Consider the following 27813-nt stretch of genomic DNA (forward strand, 5'->3'; position numbering starts at 1 on the left):
CCATAAATTCATACTTGGCTAACACACACGCTGCATGCGTGCGTGCGTGCGTGCGTGCGTGCGTGTGCGTGTGTGTGTGTGTGCGCGCGCCCCACACACACACGTGTGCACATTGCGAACCATTGTCCTCTCCCAGCGTACATTTTATTGGATGTCGTAAATATTGAAATGAAGTCCTGGTGGGAGCTGCTGTGTCACTACTAGTGACAGAACTGTCACCCAGGAACGCCATGTGCTCTCCTTGTGTTTATGTTGGCGAACTGTGTTCAAGCATGAAGATGAGAACAGGATAATGGAACATTTTTACATTAATTACCTCCCACCCCACTCAGGTTTGTCAGGCCTCTGCAATAACCTAGTCCACCACTGCAAATAAATAAAGGCAAAAGTACTCAAGTTACCAAAGTATGTATAGCACTTAAGTAAATGATGGGTACTTCATGGGTCTTCAACAGGGGGTCCGGGAGCCACCAAATCCTTGTGTGATAGGATAATTATTTTAAATGAACAATTGAACCCTCACATCCCTATACTCTGAGGAGAACTTCAGCCAAAAATAGCAGCTTGTAGATCGGCTATTTTTGGCAAATTAAGTTTGGTGTAGAGGTAAAAAAGAGCAGACCAATTACAGAGTGAAAGGTCAAGTTTAGTAAGTAACAACAATTTAAGTGTTTAAAAGTCTGAAAGAAAAACACAAACACGAATCTAACGGACTGATGACAGTTCTGTCAAACAAGTTTATGAATCTATCTATGAGTAAGTTACCTAAAGTTACCTAAGTATAGCCCTGAAGTAAATGATGTACTTCATTACTGTCCACCATTTGAAGTGGTGTACCTGTTCTCTGATGTCTTCCAGGCCTGCTGTAGGCAGAAGATCCTGCTTTAGACTACATTGAGACGTTTATGATGGTTGGAAGACCTATAGAGAGAATGCCTGGCGCACACACAGAGTCGGAACAGGTGCTCTTTAGCAGCTACACTATTTGATGTTTTATAGCGATCTCTCTCTCATTTATTTTTATTCCCCCAAGAACTAGGAGCATTTAAATATTAAAATAAAACCCCTGAACTCAGCATATCATTTATATGTTGCATGTAGCTGTTGGGTGGAAACCTTGTGTATGCAAAAAATATTACTTTTCAGGAATTGGAAAAAATAAGCTGTCTTCCAATCGACGCAATCTAGTCTCACGATCTTGTTAATGCTTCTCATTGGTTCAATATTTATAAAACCCACAGACAGAACTAACCACTTTCAATTTCCCCGTTCAAAATGACATAAAAAGTACCCAACACATCACAATGTGAGCTTGTAGAGCGGCTTTTTTGCGACACTTGTATGACGAGGTGCATCAATTAATTCATGAAATAATAACATGAAAAGTTGAAATATGGAGATACGAGGTTTCTGCCCGACAGCAGCAATATTGCTGGCACCTTGGCTTCAGACTCACTTTAAAGCCAATAAAATCAAGGCAGCAGCTGCGTTCGCTGTGCGTCCTCAGATAAATTACAGAGTCGTCTTTGAATCAGCCTCTCTTTCATTTGCTTCCCCATGTCGCCGCAAAATGGAAGCCAAACTCCCATGTCATCTTCATGGAGATCTCTCTCTCTCTCTCCCCCCTCTCTCTTTCTCTCTCTGTAGGCTGATGACAGCCTAATTAAATGCAGGGGTACAAAATGAAAATGGCTTTTATCTCCCACAGAGCAAATTAGATGTGAGCTCTCTGCTCTGGCCATAACCCTGTGTGGCTTTACCCCATGATAACGTATGATGTGTGAGTTGGTTGAGCCTGCTGCTTGATGGTCTGAGTGGTCATAGTTGTTGTTTGTCTCCATGGCAGAGTGGTGACAGGGTGAACGACAATATTTGTTTTTGTTATGTTGGCATTTTGCCCAGAAGCTCACGAAATGTCGGTATTTGTTGGACTGATGTTGGATTGGATTGAAGTATGTTCTTTACATAACTACTGTGTTATTTCATCAGATAATGTAGGTTTGATGTCTACGCTAGTGCAGTGCATTTCAAACATTTTCAAACATTTCAAACATTTTCTGGCCAAGGCACCCCCAAGACTCCTGCTCTTGCACATGATGCTTTGAATGAATGATTCCTACCGTTTGAAGAATCAAATCTCAATAAGAAATGGAGCATTTGTCAATCTTTTAACAATAATAAAAAAATATATATTTTATTTCCATTTTCCACTTTCTCTCATGTACCACATGTAGTACCTCCACATACGACTAGAGGAGAAACCCTACAGTAAAGTAAACTTTGGCATCGATTGTGTCTTTCAAACGTTATTCCGGGATCAAACCGTGGCTAATCGTTCTTTTCTCCTCTCTGCGCAGCTCTCCAGTGATGGTGGGGGTTCAGTGAGGGTCCATCGGTGGAAGATCACCCTGCCCTTGTCTTGAAGCACAGTAACAGCCTGTAAGGACTGCAGGGGGAGACCAGCCCCTCACCCCCTTCCCCACAGGAGGACGGGAGCTAGAAGATAAACAGTGTGTTTTGGAAAAAGAAGCTTCATGAATTCCAAGGAGTCTTGAGCGGAACACTGTGTGTGTGTGTGTGTGTGTGTGTGTGTGTGTGTGTGTGTGTGTGTATGTCCGTGTGACGGCTTCCCACCACCATGTGGATGTCGGCCACGGCCGTCCGCTGTTCTCTGGGAGCCACGCTGCTATTGGCCAGCTGCCTCCTCCAATCGCTGACGGCCAGTGAGGATGATGTCACGCCTCGTATCAGCTTCCCGTACAGTAAGTCAGCCGATGGAGTGGTGTTGTAACGACAACAGTATGTCCTATGCTAGGTCTGTTTACACTGGACGTTTCTGAACCCAACACTGAGAGGGGTCTGTACTGTGTCTGTCTATAATACACTGGTTCTAAACCCAGTGGGGGTGTTCAAGGGGGTCCTCAGATAAATTATTGATAGACAAGAACTAAATGGATCGTTATGGGTCTATTTGGTTCCATTTGTACACTCTCAATGAGGATTGTACAGTCAATTGAGGTCCCAACTTGATTGATTGATTGAATACTTTTTTAACATGATTATTGCGACCGTAGGTCGCATTTACTATCAAAACCTCCACCGGCTGTCCGTCTGTCCGTCTGTCCGTCCGTCCGTCTGTCTGTCACACGTCACACGTCACACTTTTGCCCTGCTCATATCTCCACAACCGTTGCCCCCATCCATGCCAAATTTTGCACACACACTCCTTACCTGCCAAACTACAACCTCCAAGGACCCCCGGAGCTCCAGGGACCCCCAGGTCCCTGGGGGACCCCCAGGTGTAAAAAATGACCAAATGTGCAAAAATGACCACCCCAACGGGGCTGCTCACGGGGAATTCCTGGGGACCACCCACTCCTGGTGCTCCAGAACGGATGCAAAAGTGGTGGCGCCCCCAGTGCTCCACTGCAGCTCACATCAAATGCCGTAACTCCCTCATTTCTCACATGGCCCTCTTCTAGCGCCACCTTCAGGCCGATTTTTAAAACACATTTTTGGACACTGCTCCTACAGATTTTGCCCTAAAATCACGAAAATCACCACACAGTATGTCTACACTCATGTCATCAACATGGATCAGGAAGATTTTGGAAAAACACATTGTTGCCCTATTTGTTGCGATAAGCGACCTACGGTCGCTTATCTCCCGATTAGGGAGTCTTACTGGTTTATAAACGGTATATGTATATGTATATGTCATGGTTAGATAGAGAAACTGTTAGATCGAGAAATGGAGCGCTCGTCGTGCGGCGCGGGGTGGAACAAGCGGTCGCTAAGGTTAGGGTTAGGGTTAGAGTAAGGCATAGTAAGCTAATGGCTAAACACAGCCGAGCTGGGCTAGTAAATAAACGAAAGAGAGTCGCAAACGAGTGACGTCAGCGCCTGCACTAGTGAATGGCTGACTGGCTGTTGTCGCCATCTGGTGGTGATTGGTGTGTGGTGAACTACAAAACGAGCGCTCTTACCACAATCTCACTGAGTTACCCAAACTGACTGTAACATATATATACTGTATGTGTATGTATATATATTTTTAATCAAACGGGTCCATGGCCTAATGCATATCAAAGGGCGTCCTTGAAAGAGTCTGAGACACCGTGTCACATAATGATGATAACCAAAACCTTGACTTGCGACTGTCAGGTTGCAGTTACTATCAAAACCTCCACCGGCTGTCAGTCTGTCTGTCCGTCACACGTCACGTCACACTTTCCCCCTGCTCATATCTCCGCCACCGTTGCCCCTATCCATGCCAAACTTTGCACACACACTCCTTGACTGCCAAACCACAACCTCCACCCCATTTCCCACATGGCCCTCTTCTAGCGCCACCATGAGGCCGATTCCAAAGTGGAGGAAATTGCAGATCTACTGTTTCCATGCACAGAAGCATGATGCTGTGCGACCTCAATTTATCAATAAGTTGGCATAAAATACATGCAATTTAAAACGTTGTACCCTGGGGACTTTTAATGACATATTAATATTCTAGATGCTATGTTGTGGTGGCAGCTGCCCTGAGGGTGTTGGATAGAACAACATGAACTGATATGAGCTTGGCACAACATCTGACTACTTAACCACTTAAACCCCATACATCCCTCACAGCTCTATTCTATCGTATTTTCTGTCTCGCTCTACATCAAATATATTTTTTCTGAAAATAGCAGATGGACAAGCTCACAAGCGTTTTCCCTAGAATACGGATGCGTGGTTAAAGGGATATTTCACTTTAAAACTCTTAAAAGTGAAATATTATGGGGTAATTTTAACGTCTAACTTGGGGGTTGTGTCCAGAGTAGACAGTTTATTAGTTGCTTGATTCAATATTTCGATATTTGACATTCATTTTCCATCACGCTTCCTATATAAACACATTGAAGCAAATGATGTGTCAATCATAAAACACTCACATCCCTAATTCTACTAGTCTTTCTAATGCATGCGGCACCTTTCATTTATCGATTACTTTTTTATTTTAGTTTTTGAAAAAAAGAAGAAAAAAAAACAATAATAATAACAAAATGTACTCGAGATTAAAGTTGAATTGGCTTATGTAGGAGGAGCCCAAGTTCAAAAACATAAAAATAGCAGACCTAATACGTGCGTTGTGATGCATTCACACCAAATGGCCAGAAAGTGACTTTCTTTCACACCCTGAAACCCATAGTAGCGTTGCTGCTGCCTTTTGCCACCGAAAGACATGATGCTGAATTTGAGTGCAATGGTTTGTAAAATAACTTTACCCCCTAATTCATGGCCATGCATGGCTGCCAGAGAATCAGGGATATAGGCCTTTTTACGCCTAATCTCATCATTATGTCTAATTATAACACGCACATGTAAACGCACGCGTGCACACACACACACACACACACACTCACACTCACACTGACACTCACACTCACACTCACAGCTCATTACTCTAACCTTGGGTTAGGCATTATGAGTAATTTAAAAACACGACACTGGTCCTTCCTCTACTTGTTTACGCTCAACAGGCTAACAGCTTTGACTGATGCATTGTGGGTGTTTGATAAACAAGGCAGCTGTTGAGATGTGGTTTGCAGAGAAAACTGATTTATAGTCAGACTGTGTCAACAAATACATAACCATGGTTTTAGCATCTCATTTTGCAATTATTATTATTATTATTATTTGGACAGCTTTGTACCATGAAATCCTTAGTGTTTTCAAACGTTCTGTTTCCAAGGCACTCCAGCAGTACAATACACACACACACACACACACACACACACACACACACACACACACACACACACACACACACACACACACACACACACACAAAACATATCTGTAAGCTCACAATGCGCCTCACTGTGAGCTTGAGTGTTTAATATCACTATTTAAAATAATAATAATAATAAACTTCATATTTCTGCCCCGAAATAACATGGCCAAAATAGGGACACCAGGTTGAAAGTGGGTATAGATTCAAAATTTGTTTGTATCGGGAAATTAGTGCACACAAAATACTCTTTTTGATTGATTCATTTTCATGAATCAATTAAAAATGATTCATAACTCTTAGTTATACATAATTCATATGTCCATATATATGACTTATATCCATTCTGTAGCAAGTACCTGTAGTTTGTTTTACAGTAGGTGAGAGTGTACAGTGGTTAGTACTGTAGTTGTTATATGTGTTTACAGTAGGTGAGTGTGTACGGAGTTCTTTGTACTGTAGTACTGTATGTGTTTACAGTGGGTGGGGTGTGTACAACTGCTGTATGTATTTACGCTAGGTGAGTGCGTACCGTGGGCGTGTCTGTTCTTGGTGTAATCACTACGTGTCTGAACTTGGCATTTCTTGCTCAGATTAAAGTGAGTGAAGGATTGTTTTCCTCAGCTTTCAGCCAACACAACACATCATGGCCTACTGGAATCCATGCACAGCATCACGATCACAACATCTATACTAGTCTAAACCCAATCTGGGAACCCATCGTCAAAGAAGAAAGGGCGACACCTATCGGTCTGAGGCTGTCTCGAGAGATTAGTCTAAACCATGTTTCTCAAATGGGGGTACGCAGAGGTACTACATGGGGTACTTCAGAGAAAATGGAAACATTTATTTTACTGTTATGTTTAATGATAAAACATTCACAAATGTATGTGAAAATGCTGCTCCGTAAGGTTTTAAACCAAATTAAGTATGAATTTTGACTAGCTGTTACTGAATAGAAAACAGGCACTTACTTTTATTGTTAACATATTGACATAAATACTGGACTTTTGATGTCAGTATTTTCAAGTCAAAATGTTGTCTATATAGATTTTTTTTTATTTTTTTTATTCAGCTGTCAGGAAAAGAGGGTACTGAAGCCCAAACAGTTTGAGAAACACTGGTCTACAACACACTGTCAAGGAGCCCCAAATTGATAATGTACTGTGAGTGGCCACGGAACCCCCTCCCCATCTGAAAATGTTTTGTGCACTGCCAGGGACCCCCAGAGTTAATACATTCAAAAATAAATCATTCTGGATTTTTGCTTTCCTCCGCTGAAAGAAAATCTAAAAATATTTCAACAAGTTTAAAAAAATAGCAAAAGTAGCCAATTTACAACATCACAATGCGTAGCGATTCGTACATGTGTTTTTGCTATACGTGTGTTTGTGGGTGTGTGTGCACAATGCACATGTGGTGTGCCTCTGCCTCTCCTCAGATGTTCCTTGAGGCCCCCCACTGTAAGGACAAAAGGTTGGGAACCACTGCTCTAACTAACACACTGCCACTGTATGCTCCACTGTTTGTGTTTGCATTGTGTGTATGTGTTATATTTTCATATACGGTTGCACAACAGTCTTCAATTGAATGCCTGGCAACGGACACTCAAAACATGCAAAGTGTGGGGACCTCTAGACCCCTGGAACCTACACGTGGGTTTATATAGTCAACAAGAACATGAGGGGAGTGGGGAGAGGAGGGGGCCCCTCTATAGTGTGAGAGAGAGGTCCCTTCTTTCTCCCAGGGGCGTCACAAGGGTAGGAACGTGGGACTGAGTTACTGGGGCCCAAGGTGGAGGGGCCCTAGTAACTTTATCTATTGAAAAATAGCAGATATACAAGCTCACAGCGCGCCACCAAGTGCCGCGCTGCGAGCTTGTAGATCTGCTATTTTTGAAAAGTTGTGAAAATGTGTGAAAATCTTTGAATATATGTATTTTTTAAGCGAACATTTCTAACTCAAATTTTGCTTCTGGGGGGTCCCTGGAACGAAATATTTTGAGATCGGGGTCCGTGGCCAAATACATATCATCTTAGGGGTCATCTTAGGGGACATACTTTCTTGCACACATTTTTACGATGTTTCAAAAATAGCAGATCTACATGCTCGAGTGCCGCGCTGCGAGCTTGTATATCTGCTATTTTTCAATAGTTAACATTCATGGGGGGCCCGCAGTGAATCCTTGTACCCAGGGCCCAGAATTTGGTGTGACGCCCCTGCTTTCTCCATGACCTTTTTCCTGGAAATACATATCCTCTTTCTGTCTCTGTCTCTCTCTCTTCCTCGCTCTCCTCTCCTCTCCTCTCCCTAATGAGCAAGTTAATCTACCATGTGTAATGAGTGGAGCTTTTGTGGTCGTTGCAGTGAGGCAGGGCACTTCACTCCACGTCTGTTTTTCATTATGGCTCTTCTTACCGCGGGGCGGGCGAGAGAGGAGCGGACCCCGAAAAGATCATGGTACAGTGCACAGGCCAGGAGGCAACGTGGCCACGCTTCCCATATCAGAACAACCACTGCATTAAATGTCTCCGTGGACATGAAGGCTGATATGTCTTGACTTAAAGGTGCTGATTTCTGTTGTTGTTGTTCTGTATTGTGATATAGTAATCCCTACAAGGCCCTCACTTTTTTGTGTAATCATTTCCAATTTGACTTGTTTAATCCACATCCTGTATGTGTTCTCGCTCCCGATTGGATGAAATTGGTATCCCGATCGGAAAATGTATTTTCTGTTTACCAAAGAGCTGGAGAGACGGAGAGACCTGTCTATAGCAATGATTATTATCACAATATAGAGCTATTTAAATTATTTTAACAAACAATATTACAATCAGATTGATTGGTTAAAATAACCTTTTATTCATTAAGATATATACTTTTTTTTGCAGCTTTAAAGCTGTATTCTATAACTTTTTGTAGTGGATATTTATAAAGTGGTTGTATTTTGGTTGTCTCCTTGGTCTCCCTGAGCTTCTATTGAGACATTTAGATCCTGTGTCTTGGTTAGCCATGACCATTGAGTCCTGTTTCTGGTTTGACACAAATTCAGTTTTTCCCCAGAGCAAGCAGGCAGGTACTATTAGGACAGTGGTAAACATTTCAGCAGTTTGTGCAGGAGACTTAAACAGAGAAGTTACATTTAAGACTGTAATGTATTTAAAGCTTCTTCAGATACACACAGTGGAGCGCTAGTAAAAATACCAAAGGAAGGGTATGGCCTGCAAGGATCTTCCAAACAATAACATGGAATATAAATGCTATGTAGTGCGACACCTCATCATATCTGTGGTAAGTTTAAAAGCAGGTCAACGGGACGGAATGTTTTCAATCTCTGCATTCACTCTAATAAATCAAAACGCTCCTTGGAGCGAGACCAGCAAACCGAGCGTGCAGTGCGTGCCCACTGTAAATGGTACTGCACAGTGCACACATGCACGCACGCACACAAAAACACACACACACCCTTTCAGGAGACATTGTGTGCTTTCTCTCATGCATGCTAATCCACTGACCTTGGCACTTTGTAGATTGTAGAGCAGAAAGAGACTGTGTGCGCGTGTGTGTGTGTGTGTGTGTGTGTGTGTGTGTGTGTGTGTGTGTGTGTGTGTGTGTGTGTGTGTGTGTTAGTTACTATACTTGTGTACTATACAGTGTCCCCACAACTAGTTGAATTCTACACACAAACATTGTGAGGAATATTTTCCTGGTCCTCACTAGGGATGGGACGATATGAAAATTTCATATCATGATTATTTTGACCAAAGAAATCGCTATTTCCGATATTATCACGATAATCAAAATATCCCCAACGTCCATTATCCTTGGGCGGAACATTTGCCAAAAAATTGCAGATCTACAAGCTCACAGCGCTTCGCAACGCGTCATTTTTTGGCAAAGAGATTTGTTAGAATGAAAAAAAGACTGTATCAAGTATACAAGAGATAATGTGTTCAGGTTGGGGTTAAAGGACAACTTTGTATTTTTACAAAAGAGTTCATATTTTAGATTGTAATTAGAGAAAAGAAAAGATGAGTGTCAAAAGGTTTTCATTTACTACTTCCCATTGTTTTAGTGATTTTAACGATTTTGATTTCAGTGGGTGGTAGGCCTGTCCTCTAAAAATCGACGAATCGACGCGTCGTTTTAAGCCCCCGGAATCGACGCCAATTGTTTGAGTCGAGCCGTCAAAAATATATATATTTTTTTATCACACCAGTATACTGTGGTGCGGTATGAGAGCGCTGGACTGTGACTGTCATGTAATTCTTATTGAGTCCATACTTCCTACTACTAGACTTAAAAATAAAATCAGTTCACGTGACTTGAAAGTTGCCTTGATCATATAACAGGGAGCTCTTATTTTGAAGTTAACCGCTTGGAAAGGAAATGCGTCGACGAGTTGTTATTCTACTTGAGAGCTGGCCAAAGAAGCAGCAGAGCCAGCGCGATGCGCTTTAACTTTCACTCACTGCCGTGGGTGTGTGGTGGTTGGACTCAGGCTGAGGAATAGCGACGGGCGAACTGTTTTCTTTTTATTATCTCGCACCAGATCGGCAACATAGCTCTTTTGATACAGCAGCGGTGCTCTGAGAAAATACAACTTGTGGAAATAATACACGACATGCTGTCAAATAGATGCATTATTCTCTCCTGTTCTACTCTGCTCCACAATTCACAATTACGCACGGCAAATTACGCAGGGCTGGACGCAATCTTATCGTCATTAATGTCCAGTGTCCACCGCTATCATGTCTCAATATGCACGGTAGTTCATGGATCTAATTCACTTTAAAGGCTTAAAACATATTGCTGTTTTATTGTATTACGTTGACGTGGTTTAAAAGCTTAAAGCACCACTTTTTTTTTTCTTTTTTTTTTACATAAACGATTCGTCGACGCGTCGGATTAACCCCCGCGACTCGAATCGACTTGATAAATCCTGCGTCGAGGACAGCCCTAGTGGGTGGGGACATGCGTACAAGTGGCTAAATAAAATGTCTTTTTAGACACAATAAGCCGGTGATTTCTTTATTACTATTTACAGTTACACTACTAGCCCACATAAGTCACATCTGTCCATGAAAGATTGCGGTGCATCCTGGGAATGGGCTTATTGTGTCTAAAAAGACATATTTAGCCACTTGTACGCATGCCCCCACCCACTGAACTCAAAATTCTAATAGCTAAGAGGATAGAAAGAAGTAAATGAAAACATTTTAACACATATTTTCTTTTCTTTAATTACAATCTAAAATATGAACCCTCGTTGTAAAGAAACAAAGTTGTCCTTTAAGTTAAGGAGTAGGCACTTGAGTTATATGCCGGATTTACTACTTAAATAACTTAATAACTGATGTCTCACACCGAAAACAGCCGATTTAAACTTTCACAACAAGCGACTTGAGCTTGTAGATCAGCTATTTTTGCCTTCGGGGTTACCATTTTTACATTTCGGTTAAAAATGTAAAAGAAAAATAAATCACTGTCCTAAAACGTCCTCACGAGTTTAGTAATACGTGTGTGTGTGTGTGTGTGTGTGTGTGTGTGTGTGTGTGTGTGTGTGTGTGTGTGTGTGTGTGTGTGTGTGTGTGTGTGTGTGTGTGTGTGTGTGTGTGTGTGTGTGTGTGTGTGTGTGTGTGTGTGTGTGTGTGTGTGTGTGTGTGTGTGTGCGAGTGTGAGAGGTTTTAGCTATGCTCCGGTACCCACCTAAAGCTGGGCAGGGACACGCCTGCCACTCCTGAAAGAAAGGAAAAAAACCAAAGCGCCTCGGCTGGCTTCCAGCTGAGGTGGCACAAGTCACAAGCGCCTCAATATAGCAGCGTAGCCGCAGCAACAATGGCACATAATTGCTGTGGCCAAGCACCGTGCATCCCAGACAAATGGCTTCATCGCCTCCTCCGCGCTTCAGGGAAGGTATATGAGCGTATATGAACACAGAGAATGCCTCGCTTCAGGGAACGTATATGTACAGACACAGACTGCAGGCGTCGCAGATTTAGATAAACGTAATGCTTGATTAGACGAGAATGGGGAGAGTTGATAGTTGCTGAAGGAAGGCATGAAGGAACGCCAGTTAATAATAAATAATTAGACCTATTTCATCCCGCGGATTAAATTCACTTTGGAGCTTCACCCAGCTGAGTGCTTCTGCAGTGGTCAGACTGAGGAGGGGTTGGGGTAGATGGAGTCAGTGTCTTGCTCAGGGACACCTCGCCATGGCCGGGAATCGAACCTGGGACCTTCTGTCTCCCATGTGGCCTCTCTCTACCCATCACTACTCTGACTGCAAGGCCACTGAGCTGGTCATAATGTGCGTGTTATAGATGGGATTTATGGCTTTTTGAAGTGAGCTGGCTCTCTGGGATCCGTTCCTTTCAAAGAGCCGTTCAAAAGACTCATTTTAGTTACTAGTTACTTAGGAGATTTTGAATAGAATTACAAATCACTTCAACCCTATATACATATCGGTCATAGGCCTATATACATTTCTGTTGCGACGTATTGTGAGCTTGTAGATCGTCTATTTTCAAATGATTTGTCTACATTTTATTCATTGGAAAACCTGTGAAATGGGATGTTCTGCATGAGTACTTTCTACTATTGGTACTTTAAGTACATTTGATACCAATACTTTTGTACTTTTACTTTTCGAAAAGAAAAAAGAGCGGCTCCCTACTGCGAACCATATCCCATCGTTCCTTTCAAAGAGACGTTCAAAAGACTTGAATCGTTGGCGAATGTCCCACCTCTAGTGTGTGTATGCAGTGCACACTACTAGTACAATCCCCCAGTGTTCCTCTAACTGTGAGTGTGTGAAAATACAGTCTTGCAGTGCAGGAAGCCTGGCAGTGACAGCAGACAGACCTGTGTGATGCTCCACTGCTTATTTATCCTCCACTTTGTGCTGACTTGAGTTCAGAGCGAAGCACAGGGTAACCCCTGTTCCCTTTTTAACCTGTCTAGAAGCACACACACACACACACACACACACACACACACACACACACACACACACACACACACACACACACACACACACACACACACTCAGGGGTGAAATGCTTTGGTAGCTCTCTGAGACTTTTAAATCCAATCCAAAGTGAGAGCATGCAGAGAGCAGTGAGGTCCTCTGCTGATACACTGAAGATGTGCACTCACTCACTCATATATTCATGGGTTGCATTTATAGTCCTAAACGGCCATGTTGAGGACCAACACAGGTGTTTCTATGTGTCTGATTGGCATAGAACTAATGTTCTACACCAATCAGAACACCTGTGTTGGTCCTCATCATGGCCGGTGGAGGACTACAAATGCAACCCATGAATTCACATATACCGGTATATACATACATACATACTCACACACACGTTTGTACTATACTTGTGAAGACGTCAATATTTTAGAATGTTGATTTTATGACTTGTTACCGCTTTTCTTGCCCTAATTGGGCTGTATGTCAAATCGACTGGTTCATCGGGACTCGTCCGGGTACATTTTGCTAAGAGATAACGTTATTGCAACCATAGGCCGCAGTTAACTATGAAAACCGGCACGTCTTATCCGTATCTCTGTCACGCCTGACACTGTGGTTCCCCTGACACATCACTGTGACATCATGCAGTGATGTCAATATGTACGCGTCCCGCGTCTCACACACGTTCACGTCGCCCAGAGACATCATGGTCTGGCTTCACTGTGATGGCACACTAACGGAATCCCTTTTATGCCCATACATGGAGTTCTGTTCTGTTGAGTGAGAAAACAATGTTTCACATTAAGTTAATCATCCGGGGACCCCCCACAATAATTTGGGGTCCCCCCTGGGGGTCCCGACCCCACAGGTTGAGAACCACTGTTGTAGATCTTCTATTTTTGGTGCACACTACTGGCGTGATATTTGGTCCTCACAAGTATGTATGTACGCACAATAAATAATGGTAAGGCAGATGGATGAATTGCCAGGTGGTTCAGCATGACTCCAGCAATCAGAAAATCCCTGTGCAAGCTCTGTGTAAGAGGAGTGGATTTAGATATGGTTGTGTAGCGACACACACACACACACACACACACACACACACACACACACGCACACACGCACACACACGCACACACACGCACACACACACACACACACTGTGGATTTAGACATGGTTGTGTGGGCAAACACACACATCTTAGGTTAAGTCCACCTGGCAGCCAGTCCTGACGTGATGTGTGGTAGATAAAGATATCCAACTAAATAAAATAAACACTCTCCTGGATTTAGAACCTATTGAGGGAAATTTGGAAATACTGGAATTCCCGGAGTCATCATCATTCAGCTACAATCAATTGTATAATAGAGTAAATACAAGTGTGTGTCTTGTAGAGTTTTAAAAAACGAGCTACATTAAATTTTTTTCCCCACCAAAATTGATAATTCTTTAATCAATTATAATTAATCAATTGATTAAATCGATCATTGTGATTAATTGTTGCTCCCCTAATGTCTGCTGGAATCTGTAAACGACAGGTGCAGACAAGCCTAGTATGGCATGCAGGTGGGGTCGTTTTATATCAGTTCCTTCTGTCAGTCAATGTCTGTCTCTCTCGTTCTCTGTCTCTCACACAGACAAAGACAGACATACAACATGTGTAAGTGTGTGTGCATACACTCGAGCATTGAGAGTTTAATGTTTGCAGGGTGTCAGATGGACGGACAGACAGACCGAAGCTCTGAACGGGTGGGCGGGCGCCACCAACCCAAGTGCATTCTGGGATGTCACTGTAAGAGCTGATAATTACAGACCAGCAGCACATCACGGCTGTCCCTGCTCATAGTGCACACACACACACACACACACACACACACACACGCACACACACACACACACACACACACACACACACACACACACACACACACACACACACACACACACACACACACACACACACACACACACACACACACGCACACATACACACACCCACAGTGCCATGGTCGCTCTTGAGTGTCTGCTAAAAGCCTCCATTATTGTATGTACTTACCTCATGTTTTGAAGAGTGTGTGTGTGTGCGTGCGTGTGTGTGTGCGTGCGCGCATCTGTATGGACCAAAAACAGGTTTTAGAGGTACGGTTATAATTGGTAAAAGATTGAGGTTTAGGTTTAGGACTAGCCACCTAGGGTTTAGGGGTGAGGTGAAAAGTGGCACACACACAAATGGTACAAATGGTATTTTTAACGGAAAATTGCTTTTGAGCTCTCCACGGGGATATACCGTAAAACGTAAAGTGTGTGTGTGTGTGTGTGGGTGTGTGGGTGTGTGGGTGTGTGTGTCATCATTAGCTCCTCTCGGCTGCATAATCCCCACACAGCAAACACTGACATATAGACTGTCAATCATCATCACTTCTTATCTGCAAGGTGCAGCCGTCGCATGCATGCACACACACCTACTGTACACATACACACATACATACAGTACATACACACACACATACAGACACATTCTTTTTCCCTCTACACCAGATCACTTCACCGAAAATAGCTGTTCTACAAGGTCACCTTGTAATGTTTGTCCCAGAATAGGGAGGCTAATGTTCATGTGGTAAAGTCTGATTTATTGTACTTAGACGTATGACAGAGTATAAATGTTAAAGGAGATTTTCTGCGATTTTACCTTTCAAAGTATTTATTTGGTGCCCAAAAACATGGTCCAGTTGTTCCGTTTTGAAAAGATGGCAATATATTCCATTTTTGGTCGAGCCGTCCTACCCAAACGGCTTCAAACAGTTGGATTGGATATATTGTTAATCTGGTTATTTTTCTCGCTTCAAAGTCCATTTTCTCGCAAAACACATCAGTTGCCGACACATACAAGGTACTACATCTCCAGCATGTCACACATTGTTTTCTGCTGTGTTGCTTTTCGGTGTGTACGCTGTATAACTTTATAGAGGCATTCTAAAGAGCACAAAGTACATTTCTGAACTAGCTAGCATCGCGAGACTCCACCATTCACTGTCTGGAATCCAAATCTCGCGATATCTCTGAGACAGAAACTATACTTGCCGCTGTTTAGCTGCCTCAATAACATTATGTACTGTGCATATCGAAAAGCATGTGATTGAAAAAATACCTGTAATGTGACTTCTTTTATATTCCTGGAGCGATTATATAACAAAGGTCGCAATCGTTCAGAATTTTGTTTTGTTCATGAGCTGTCCCAGCCGACTCTCATAGACTCCAATGTTATTCATCGAACTTCCGGTGCGAGTTTTGCCAACGAAAGTGTCATGGCGCATAGCCGTGGTGTGGGCGTGTCTTCTCCTCGTAGTCTTCTCCAGGGATGCGCCATTGTTGTTGTTAAAACGCAGAACTTTGAACTCCCGTTGAAATCCCGTCTCTCGCCAAGTCTCGCTGTACTTCTGCGTCCCATTCACTTGCATTGGAGAAGGATAGGGGTAGGACAGCTCAACCAAAAATGTTATATATTGCATCTTTTCAAAACGGGACAAGTAGACCATGTTTTTGGGCACCAAACAAATACTTTGAAAGGTAAAATAGCCGTTTTGGCCCGAAATTCTCCTTTAAGCTTTTATAGGCCTAGTATAAACTGTAATAAGTGACCCTCACATGTGAAACTGTGAGAGCCTTGGAAGGTGTGTGTGTGTATTGTTGGGTGGATGTGTGCTTGTACTGGACAGAGCTACAGAGAGTTAGGATCACGGTTCTTCTTGTGTTTGTATGATTAAGTGATTTGAAATTAATATCAGCTGTGCTGGCTATGTGATTTCTCCTCCCAGCCCCTCTCCTCTGTCCTCTTTATTCTCTCCTATCCTCTCCTCTCTCCTCTCTCCTCTGTCCTCTTCTCTATTCTCTCCTGTCCTATCCTCTCCTCTCCTCTCTGTCCTGAGTGCCCCCATGTCTTGTGACTTGGCTGCATTTAGTTAATCCGGGGCCTTTTAAGAGAGCCTGGGGGGCCGGTACACCTACGTACATGAACCCCACACACTCCCTCGCTGGCTCACTCTTCGACTGAACAGTGAGCTGCAGCCTCTCCCCCTATAACATGACGCCTGCCAAACAGGCTGGCATGAGTAAGTTGGCACCCTCTAATGCAGTGCTTCTCAAACTGATACATGTCAAGGACCACCAAATTAAATGTATTTGGCTGTCGACCCGATCTGAAAATATTTTGTGCCAGGGACGACCACCCCCCTATACAAGATTTGTGTTGTCAAAAAAATGTTTCACAAATATTCAAAAGTCCTCACAATCATCTTCTCAAGATTCCTAGAAAATGTCCCATGTATAGAGGAATTTGCTTGTAACCCCCTCAGGGACCCCACTTTGAGATGCAGTGCTCTAATGATGTCTGGCTAATCCTATACTGTGGTGTGTTCTGTGTGAGCACGTGCACATATACAGTACGTGCACATCACAGTGTGCATATTTATTAACCCATTTAGACCTGGAATTATTTGCGACCGAAGGTCGCATATACTCTGAAGAACCGTGTCGCTTGAGTGTCCTTCCGTACCCCTGTGATGTCAGTGTGATGTCAGCGAGTTGTGACATCACTTCCTGTACGGGGCGGCTACACGAAATGTGGATAACACTATATATGGAGATAGTCCAGTCCATCATGTCATATGGGACTACCGTCATAGACAGTAGCCAAAAGAGAAGGATACACAAGACTAAGAAAGACAAAAAAAGGAGGAGGATAAAGATACCAAAAGGAGAGAGAAGAAAGGGTGGATGAGGTACAATGTGTCTCAGAAAAGAAAAGGAGGTGGCAACGGGGGCGGCTAGATAAAGTTATTAGGCCTGGATCCGACTTTAAGTCGACGCACAGGATTCCAGAAGTGTAGCGCTTATTCGCTCTTGTATCAAACTGGTACTCGAAACGTTCTTAGAATTTAATATATATTTTCTAAAATAAATATGGGGGCGGCTGTGAAAAAAAGAGAAGAATAAAAAAGAAAAAAAGGAGGAGGAGGATAAAGATACCAAAAGGAGAGAGAAGAAATGGTGGATGAGGTACAATGTGCGGTATCCTCCTTGTCAAGCTCGACGTTGGTCATTTGGACCTATACATGGAGAAATGGAGCGAACCTGTTTGGCCTAAACATGGAGATGTGGTACAGAATGACTCATATATGGGCATAAAAAGTATGTCATGTGACATCACTTCCTGTACAGACAGTCAGACAGACAGCCATTGACTCCGGCCTAACAATGGCTACTGTCTATGACGGTAGTCCCATATGACATGATGGACTGGACTATCTCCATATATAGTGTTCTCCACATCTCCATGTTTAGGCCCTATCGCTCACACCCTAGGTGGGGTTGGCGATAGGGCCTTTCTGTGTGGAGTTTGCATGTTCTCCCCGTGTCTCCTAGGGTTGATACCCTCACAAAAACATGAACAAACTCCCCCCAGAATGATAACAACTAGAATCGTCAGAGAAACGCTGTGGTTGGCCAGATAGTCAAGAATTGGCGCGACCTCGCCCTTTAGGGCGAGGTCGCATGTCACCCTGAGGTCGCATTCCACCCTCAGGTGTCTTACTAGTATACTTATATACTACTTTATATACTATTGTAAAATAGCATATATGTTAAAGTGAACATTTGTAAATCAAATATTTGCTTCTGGGGGGTCCCTGGCTGATACATAATATTTTGAGACGGGGGTCGGCGGCCGAATACATATAATTCTAGGGGTCCTTGACATGAAAAAGTTTGAGAACCACTGACAGAAACATGCAATCCTTTGAAGTATTTAGAAGACATTTATAGAATTGGGTCACAGATTTGGTAGAGAGTGAAATACATTATTTCCATGTCTGTTTTACCAATCATAGCGTTTAAATCCAGTGCATGACAATTAATTTAAGGATAATTTCACGATACATTTAAATCTGCTTGATCCGATTATCGTGAGTGTTTTTTATCACGATGAACGATAATAGTGATTATCGTCCCATATGTGAAGCTGTAGCATGATCAAGTAGGGCTTTAATTCACGAGGCAGGGTTTCTGCCCGACAGTAACGATCATCATTCAAAAACATTTTACATTGAAGAGAGGCTGCTCTGCGCTCAATGTGCAGCCGCTCCCACGGTTCTTATTTCCTATTAGTTGCCTTGTTTTACCACATCCCAACTTCACAGCTGTGTGCAACAGAGAACCACCTGCGACTGCATCTTTTAAATCTCACCCTAATTGGTTGCCGAGTGGGTATTATTTACCATTGACTTTACATCACTGCATTGTTATTAAAACTGTTAGCATGAGTGTTGTGCTTCACGTACTGTGGACGAAATCTTTGTCAACCCCACAGGGGAAGTTCACTTTCAGCTTCAGTGCCTTGACCAGGGACACTTTGAGACGTAGGCCGGGGGTGAACCCGGACCTTCTGATATCAGACAACCCTTCTGTCTGGATAACATTAAGCTACGGCCGCCCCGAATGGTAGAAATAGCAGGTCTACAAGCTTGCAAATGCGTCACATCACAACATGTTGTAAGCTTTTATGGGATTGTCTATTTTAGCTACACAACACACATTGTACGGCAATGTATAATATAAAAATTATATTAATTAGGCTGAAGTGTTCAACTTTGAGATAAAATGTCTCTCAGAGTTAAGTTACCACTCCTTGTCTTCAATGTCTTGCAGTGTACTAAGTTTAGAAGGCAGAACGAGGTGGTGCAGTTGTCAGGTGTTTCTTCAAAGCATTGCAGCGTTTTTCTTTTCTTTTTTTTCTTCTTTTTTTTGAACCACAGTTTGGGATCCAAAGTAGGATGGCCTACTTTGGATTGTTGTTTTCTGAGCATGTATATGATGACAAATGGAGTATGGATCGATTCCAGGACGAAACACTGTCACCCAGATCAGCTCCCAGCCTGAAAAAGGTCAGGGGCATTTTGTTTAAAGCTCTGGTACGTGTATTAAAGGGGAATTTCACTTTAAAACACTTCTGGGGTAATTTTAACGTCCGACTTTTGTGTGCACCCTAGTTTTTAGATTGATGTTTTGATTAATTTTACAAGCTCACAGCGCATCACTTCGTGCCACGCTGCAAGCTTGTACATCTGCTATTTTTGAATTTGTGTGTGTGTGTGTGTGTGTGTGTGTGTGTGTGTGTGTGTGTGTGTGTGTGTGTGTGTGTGTGTGTGTGTGTGTGTGTGTGTGTGTGTGTGTGTGTGTGTGTGTGTGTGGGGTGGGGGAGTGTGTGTGTGGGGGGGGGGGGGGGGCGTGCAGAGTAAACGTTAAAATGACCTCAGAAATGCTTTCAAGTGAAATACCATTTTAACACCAGTAAGTGAGTAAACTTCACTTAAGCGACATTATAAAAATAGTGCTACAAGACGACTTAGGAAGCCAAAAGTTAAAACAAAGCAACATAAGAGCAATAACTTGCATAAATAAACAACACAAAACATTATAAAACCGTAGTGAAGTTGCCATATTGATAGTAGGTGTGATGTGATGAGGCTTTTAGCCGCAGCTTGGCTGGGTTTTAGCTGTGGCTTTGCTTGACTTTAGCCTGGGTTTGGGGGACACCAGCAGATGAAATGAGTTGATGAATAGATGCAGAGGCTGGATGTGAAATCTCAGGCCTGGACTATAATTGCTGCAGCTCCCATTAGAAGCCCAGCACTCTGCGAAGAAAGAAAAAACACACGCGCACGACATGAGATGTTTCGAAAATGCTGCTAGCTGCCCTCGGATAGTGTTTCTCAAACGCTTTCATATCAAGGACCTCAAAATGTATTTGCCGGTGGATGATGTGCTGTGTACATTTAATTAAAAGGGCCAGAAGGACTGAAGGTGCACCTGGTAAAATCTACTATTTGGCCTGAACTTGTTTTGTTTTCTAGATTACGCAACATCTTTGTTTTCATCTCTGTCTAGTATACAACTTCTGTGTTTTAATTTAGTTTTATTTGTTTTTCAAGATCTTTTGAAAATAGTAGATAATAGCTGCTATTTTCGAAAGAGCTTTTATTATAATTAGTGTCCGACCGATAGACTTTTTTTCTAAACGATACGATACCGATACAAGAGAGGGGGCCCATCACCGATACCGATACGATACCGATATAAAATATTTTTGAAAAAAAAAAAATAGGAAGAAAAAAAAAGTTTTTGAAAAAAGGTTTTGAAAAAAATATTTAAAAAAAAAAAAAATAATAATAATTTTTAGGGGGGGCCCCCTCGCGGGAGTTAATCCGTCCCTGGGCTCGGCCCTCGCGGGGGGTTAATCCGTCCATGGGCTCGGCTGACACAAACAACGTCAATTCACCATACAGTAACGGAGGAGGGAAGCGCACTTATTATGATCTCCAGTCTATGGATTATACACAGCCTACTATTGGGGAAGGAACACAGAACCATGGACTTTATGACTCTTTAACACATAACCACAGACGTTATGACTCTTTAGCGGCGAGGCACTAGGGGTCGACGGAACGTTAGAGTATTAGCTTGTTTGGTAGCTAGCAGAACCATAGCATGGACGTTGAGTGACACAGACAAATCCCACCCGACATTGAATCACTGCATTGGAATCCACACTGAACTGAACGGCTAGTTTATTATGCCATATGCCACCTCACTGCATTTGGTGCATAATCATGCAGGGCTGCAGCGCATCTTTGAATCGATTACACGTCTCTAAAAAGAGTCATGTCGAGAGGGCTGATGGACTGAAAGGTTGAAGGCTCATTGCTTATATGTGGCATGTGGCAGGGCGCGCTCTGCTGGACAATGCTGGTCATTACATCATTCAGAGCCCTCATACACTGTTCAATGCGCTAGGCTTAGTTTTTATTATATCGGCGGGAAATTTTACCGATACCGATATAAACCGATATGCCCAAATAAGGCCATATCGGGTATATCGGTCGTACACTAATTATAATCTGACAACAGGTCGCATGATCGCATCACAGCCCATTTTCAAATAGCCTATGTAGAGGTCTTCACGGGTCCAATTTTAACTACCCGAACCCAAAGAGACCCGGGGAAAATGGAGACGGACCCATATGGCCTGTCTATAATTTGGAATTTCAGAACCGTTACCCGAGCAGCCCCGAAACGTGACGGACCCGGTCCGACAGCCCTGTACTATTATTAGGCAAATTAGATCCGATACCCACGCAGAACAAGAGGTCCGAGACCCGAACCTGTGGCCCCGAAATGACGGAATGCCAACATTATTATATTAAGAGTTGTATGAGACTTCTTTCTTACCTAAACGTCGCCATGGTTGCAGCTGCTGCTGTCAGCGGCGCTGCGTCTCTCGTCACAACATGATGTTTTCCCAGACCAGTAAGTCAATCAATTCAGACAGTTTGTAAATACAAATAAATCCATGTTTTCTTTATTCCTTCTTCTTTGGCTAGCCAATGCTAATGCTATCATTTTCTGTCGCATGTTGTTGATTATAGTCTGCTTTGAAGTTTCCATTATGCTTTGCAGAGCATGACAAAACACGATGACAACTCCATTGTGAACCACTAACCAACACGTTAATATCAAATCTTTGATAATAATAATATAACTGCCCCAGACACAGGCAGACAGTGTCCTCCTACTGAATTCTAAACAACTTTATTTCACTACAGGCTAAAGATTATATGCTGTATCATTTAGGGCCATCTTGTGGCGAAATCGTTGTAGTGCACCTGTGCGCATCTTTTTTCAATCTCGGCTGACTCCGTTCCCCTTGGGTATCAGGAACCGGCGATTTCACTATCAGATACCCAGGACCCGGGACATACGGCGGCGGCTCCGACCCGGCCCCGACCTTACTGCTCATACATGGCCCCGTTACCCGGCTCGAGGCGGGGCGGACCCCGGGTAATTTCGGATATCGGGCAGATCCGAAGACCTCTAAGCCGAAAATAGGGCTAAAGTGGTTAAACAGATTTCTGATGCAAAATTATCAAATTTGGGACCCATGGGGGTCCCGTACCCCACTTTGAGAAGCAGTGGTCTATGGTTCTCGTGGACTCTGAAGCCCCCCAGGGGGGATGTGTGTGTGTGTGTGTGTGTGACAGTCCTGTTGAGAACACAGAGAGCTTTTGTCTGCCAATGACAAGCATCCACTGGGACCAAGTCTCTTTATGAGCTGAATTAAACCTGAACCTCTCCACAGCATTAAGGTAATTTTAGCAGACATCATTTACCTCAAAACAAAACCACGCTCCATACAGGAAAAACGTGCTCCCTCTCTCTCTCTCTCTGTATCTCTCTCTCTGTCTCTCTCTCTCTCTCTCTCTCTCTCTCTCTCTCTCTCTCTCTCTCTCACTCACACACTCACACTCACACACACACACACACACACACACACACACACACACACACACACACACACACACACACACACACACACACACACACTCTCTCGCTCTCTCTCACACACACACACACACACACTCTCTCTCGCTCTCTCTCCCTCTCTTTTCTCTCTCTCCACTCCTGGCACGTGCACACATAGACATCAAAGAGGGCTTGAGCCCCTGCCCTTTTACCCTGTCTGTATAAAGTGCCCTCACCAGAACATGAGTGCAGTTTTCACTATGGTGAAAGAAATGCAAATGCCCTCTTTCTATGTCATACCTGAAGGCAGCATTCAAGAGAATCGCCTTGTCCAAACTCTCCTGAACTTAAATACAGTATCTTACGTTGAAAGAATTGCCCTCTCTGTGTAGAAATCTATGCCACAACGACACATCTCCAGTAATTACTTGATTATGCTTATAGTGTAGTGTGGTATCAAGCACCGAAAATGGCCGACCTCCAAGCTCACGCGCGTTGTGAGCTTGGAGGTCTGCTATTTTCTATATTTTCACCAAAAGGCCCTTTTAGAAATTTCAGCCCCTGCCTCTCTAACATTCTCTGCACGTCCCTGCTCCACTCTGTTTGTTTTTTCTACAATGACCTCAGAATGACAATAGGAAGTTTTGTATCCCGTCTCTCCTCAGCCTCTGTTATTTTAATGACAGACCTCGTCTTCATGGCCTCCAGATGTCACAAAGATTTACACACACACACACACGCACAAACACACGCACGCGCACGCACGCACGCACGCACGCACGCACGCACGCACGCACGCACGCACACACACACACACACACACACACACACACACACACACACACACACACACACACACACACACACACACACACACAGAAGATGATGGTCTGGAAGGAAACAGCCTTAACAGTGGTGAAAGAAGTACTCAGCTGTTGGACTTGTTGGAAGTAAAAGTATCAATACCAGATCTACAAGCTCACAGCACGGCACAGAGTGCCTCCGCTGTGAGCTTGTATATCTGCTATTTTTAAGTTGAAGCATAAAATAATGGTTAAACTTCTAGGTTATAGTGGTGAAAATCTAGAGTGACACGGATGCAGCACCCCAGCGGTCCTAGGATGTGATCGTTGGACCAGATAGTGTTGTGTACTGCAGTGCAGCTGTCCTGGCCTCCTGTAAGGAGCAGATAACCATCAGCCAGAGTGCCTCTGGTGTACCATGAAGCGTTTCCTAGAGCTCTCGGGGCCGGAAACCACGTATCTCCACATTTCAACGTTTTATGTTGAGTGTCGTTACAAAATCTACCAAGCTCACAACGCGTCACCTCACGGCGCGTTGTGAGCGTGTAGATCAAGGGTCTTCAACAGGGGGTCCGGGACCCCTAGGGGGTCCTCAGAGTTACTAAAGGGGTCCTCGAAATCTTTGTGTGATAGAAACTTTTTTTCTGCTTTTTTATATTAACCACGTGAACCATAGTGTCCACTTTCCATATTGGGAGAACTTTAGCCAAAAATAGCAGATCTACAAGATTACAACGCCTCATGCTCTGAGGTGTTGTGAGCTTGTAGATTGGCTGTTTTCAGCAAAGAGCTTTGGTGAAGAGGGGGAAAAGAGCAGACTAAGTACAGAGTGAAAGGTCAAGTTTTATAAGTATTGACTGTTCAAGTGGTTTAAATATCTGAAAACACAAATTGACATGAATCCAAAATACACTGACGATTCTGCTGTCAAACGATGACGCTACAGTATATGGAATCTATGAAAAAAAGGTTGTGGGGGTCCCTGCTGGTCCATCTATCTCTCAATTAAGGGGTCCTTGGTCTGAAAACGTTAAAGACCCCTGCTGTAGATTGTCTAGTTTCACAATGTATTTTCTTTCTTTTTTTAATGATTAAAAAAAGGAAGGGTTTTGGACATGCAAGGTTTCCAGCCAACAGCAAGGATGTGTTTGTGAGCATGTTGAAGAGTTTAAGTCCTGAGTTGTAAACATTTACTGCTCTTTATTGGCTCCATTTATATTACGATCCAATCCACCACCTGGAGCGCCCATGCTAAACCGATCGTCTATTTACAATCAAATGTCTTGGAATCTGAATTCAATTTGGTGACCCGGGGCAGTAGACGCATTTACTTTGACTTGACTTGTATTAAAACATTTACTACATCTACTCCACTACATTGCAAAGACAAATATTGTACTTTTTACTCCACTGCAATGATTTGAAAACTTGATTTTGTCGTTACTTTAAATATTTAGATTATTAAAAACAAAACATACATTAACTCTCCCCACGCTTCGAACGATAACGCTCGCCCCATTTTTTACAGAACGTCGATGCCAATACGGCGCTCGTTCGGTTCGTTCGTCTGATGACTGTAAGCTGATGAGGCGTCGCGCGGCCGTTTACTGTAAACACATTTTCCGCTGTGATGGTGTAAAAAAATCCATTATGCGTTAGATCAACGGAGAACAATTCACTTCCTTGTTGATTTCCTCTGGCCCGGAGGCTCTGTAGCCAGTGACTGCTCTGAATGTACGGCAACACATAGCAGGACAATTCACATTCATTCTCGCATGACGCCGCCCTCTGCTGCCTGGCAGACCAAAGTGCACTATTGCACAACCAAAAAAAATAAAAATAAATAAATAAATGTCTGTCTGTCTATCTACTATAACGTCGCAAAGGTAAGCCGCTTTTTGATGGCGCCAGACCCAATAAATAAATAAATAATCTGGCAGTAGGAGAGTTAACCAATCAAGCCCTGTGTTAGTTACTTTGGCTATTTTTGAAATATTTGACAACTTGACTCGGACATTCTGCATAATGCCTACTTTTACTTTTGGTGCTTTAAGTATTAAGAATGTGGACTGGACAGTGGACACCATTCAAAACCCAATAGAAGAGGCAGGGCAGCTGTGTCCATTGTGTTCAACGGTGAAGTGGTCCTATGTTACATTAATTCCTCAGGCTATATCATTTTTAAGCCAATATATTTGTCCTGTTACTCAGTAATATTGTGAATGCTGAACTTTTACCTATCGTTCCTGTCGAGTGGAAACCTCATACAGTATGTCCAAAACTGTTACTTTTCAAGATTCAAATTCAAACGTAAACCAGCGCAGCTGAAAATGTTTTTTTGTGACACTGTAGTGTAGTATGATCAAGTAGTGCGTTAATTTAATAATTTAGAATATGGAGGTTTCTGCCTGACAGCAATGTTATAACCGAGAATTTCTACTACTTTATTAATTAATTATTGTTTTTATTCCACCACTGCCATTAAAGTAAGCCAGTATCAAGCCTCGAACAGAGTCGGGTCCGCAGTGGAAGGCTATCCACCGCGGTGTAGTGCGGTGTAGTAAAAAGACTACACCGCACTACACCGCGGACCCGACTCTGTTCGAGGCTTTAGTGTTTACGACCACAAATAGGCTACAAGCCAGGAATGATATTTGGACAGCGAATGGAGTGTGTGTCCCATTGCATGCATGTAGATTAGGAAGCACGTAGATTCAGTGTTTTCATAATGTTTAGAATTGCAGCGAGTAGATAAACATTTACAGAGATGTAAAGAATGCAAAGGGCAGAGTGATGTGTGCACTGTAGACACACATACTGTATGTGGCTTCTTTTCATCTCCAGTCAGCATGTAGACCTCAATACCACGTAGGGCTGCAATTATCCATTATTTTTATGTACTATACATTTTTATACACCGATAAATCAACTAAGCATTATTGTATACTTCATCATCACACAACAATGTCATGCAAAAAACTGTGAAAAAAGCTATGTAGATCAGCTATTTTCTGAATTTCTTTAAATGTTTTGAAACCTTTCGCCTTGAATTTTTTTTAATTGTTTTTAACTTAAATCGATAAGTTTGAGGAACTGTTGCACCACTAGCATACTAATAATATTTTAATGAAAGATCACCTAAACAGTCACGTGACATTGTGAAATCACTTGTCTGCTATTAGCCACTTAAAGGGGAATACCACTCGTTTGTGTCATGGCCATGGTCATTGGGTCATGTGATCAGTGACATCATGAAAATGTACTCTTTGGCTTGCAGAGTACATCTTCATGATGTCACTGATCACATGACCCCACAATCAATCCTCCAGTTCTAGGCAACACAGAATGGGGGGACTTTTTTTCTTATTTCCACACACAGTAACAAAATAGTTCAAACTCAAACAGAAAATTAGTGGTATTCCCCTTTAAACCCCAGCCTCCATAATAGTGGAAAAACCTTCGCAGAACATTTTTGGCTATTTTCAGCAAAGATATGTAATGCAGAGAAAAAACAGAAAAGTCACTACTAGTATAGAGCCCTGAGGGTCAACCGAGTACAGGGTTTAAGTGATAAACACCGGAATCCAGTTCATCTTCAGTTCTTCACCATGGATGGCTGCTGATGCCACTGTAGACAGGAGTCTGGATTATTTATAAAGCTATGTAAAGTGCTAATAGAAAAACTAGATGTATAATAAATCTCCTCTCATCACCCGGGCTGTTCGGGGATAGAGGTGGAGGGGTTTGACTTATAGCCAGAGCACCAGCCGGGACAGGAAAGTGTTTACATGGCTCGTTCACATGGAAATGATGCTAGCTAGTGGCTGCCTCAGTGTAAGATACATACTGTAGGGCATGACATAATTCAACACACTTGTCCTTTTATCCATCTCATACCAACAAT

General features: G+C 43.0%; 1 protein-coding gene across 1 annotated transcript in view; it reads left to right on the plus strand.

Moving 5' to 3' along the window:
- LOC308288343 (semaphorin-4B-like) overlaps positions 1 to 27813 on the plus strand; it is a 104754-nt gene that overhangs the window by 28600 nt on the left and 48341 nt on the right. The window contains exon 2 of the mRNA XM_080729760.1: positions 2358 to 2762. Within this exon, the coding sequence (XP_080585886.1) occupies positions 2639 to 2762 (124 nt within the window). The 5' untranslated portion in view covers positions 2358 to 2638. The remainder of the gene's footprint in view (positions 1 to 2357; positions 2763 to 27813) is intronic.

The sequence above is a fragment of the Nannobrachium achirus genome, assembly GCF_963921795.1.
Source record: "Nannobrachium achirus genome assembly, chromosome: 7".
NCBI classification, from domain to species: domain Eukaryota; kingdom Metazoa; phylum Chordata; class Actinopteri; order Myctophiformes; family Myctophidae; genus Nannobrachium; species Nannobrachium achirus.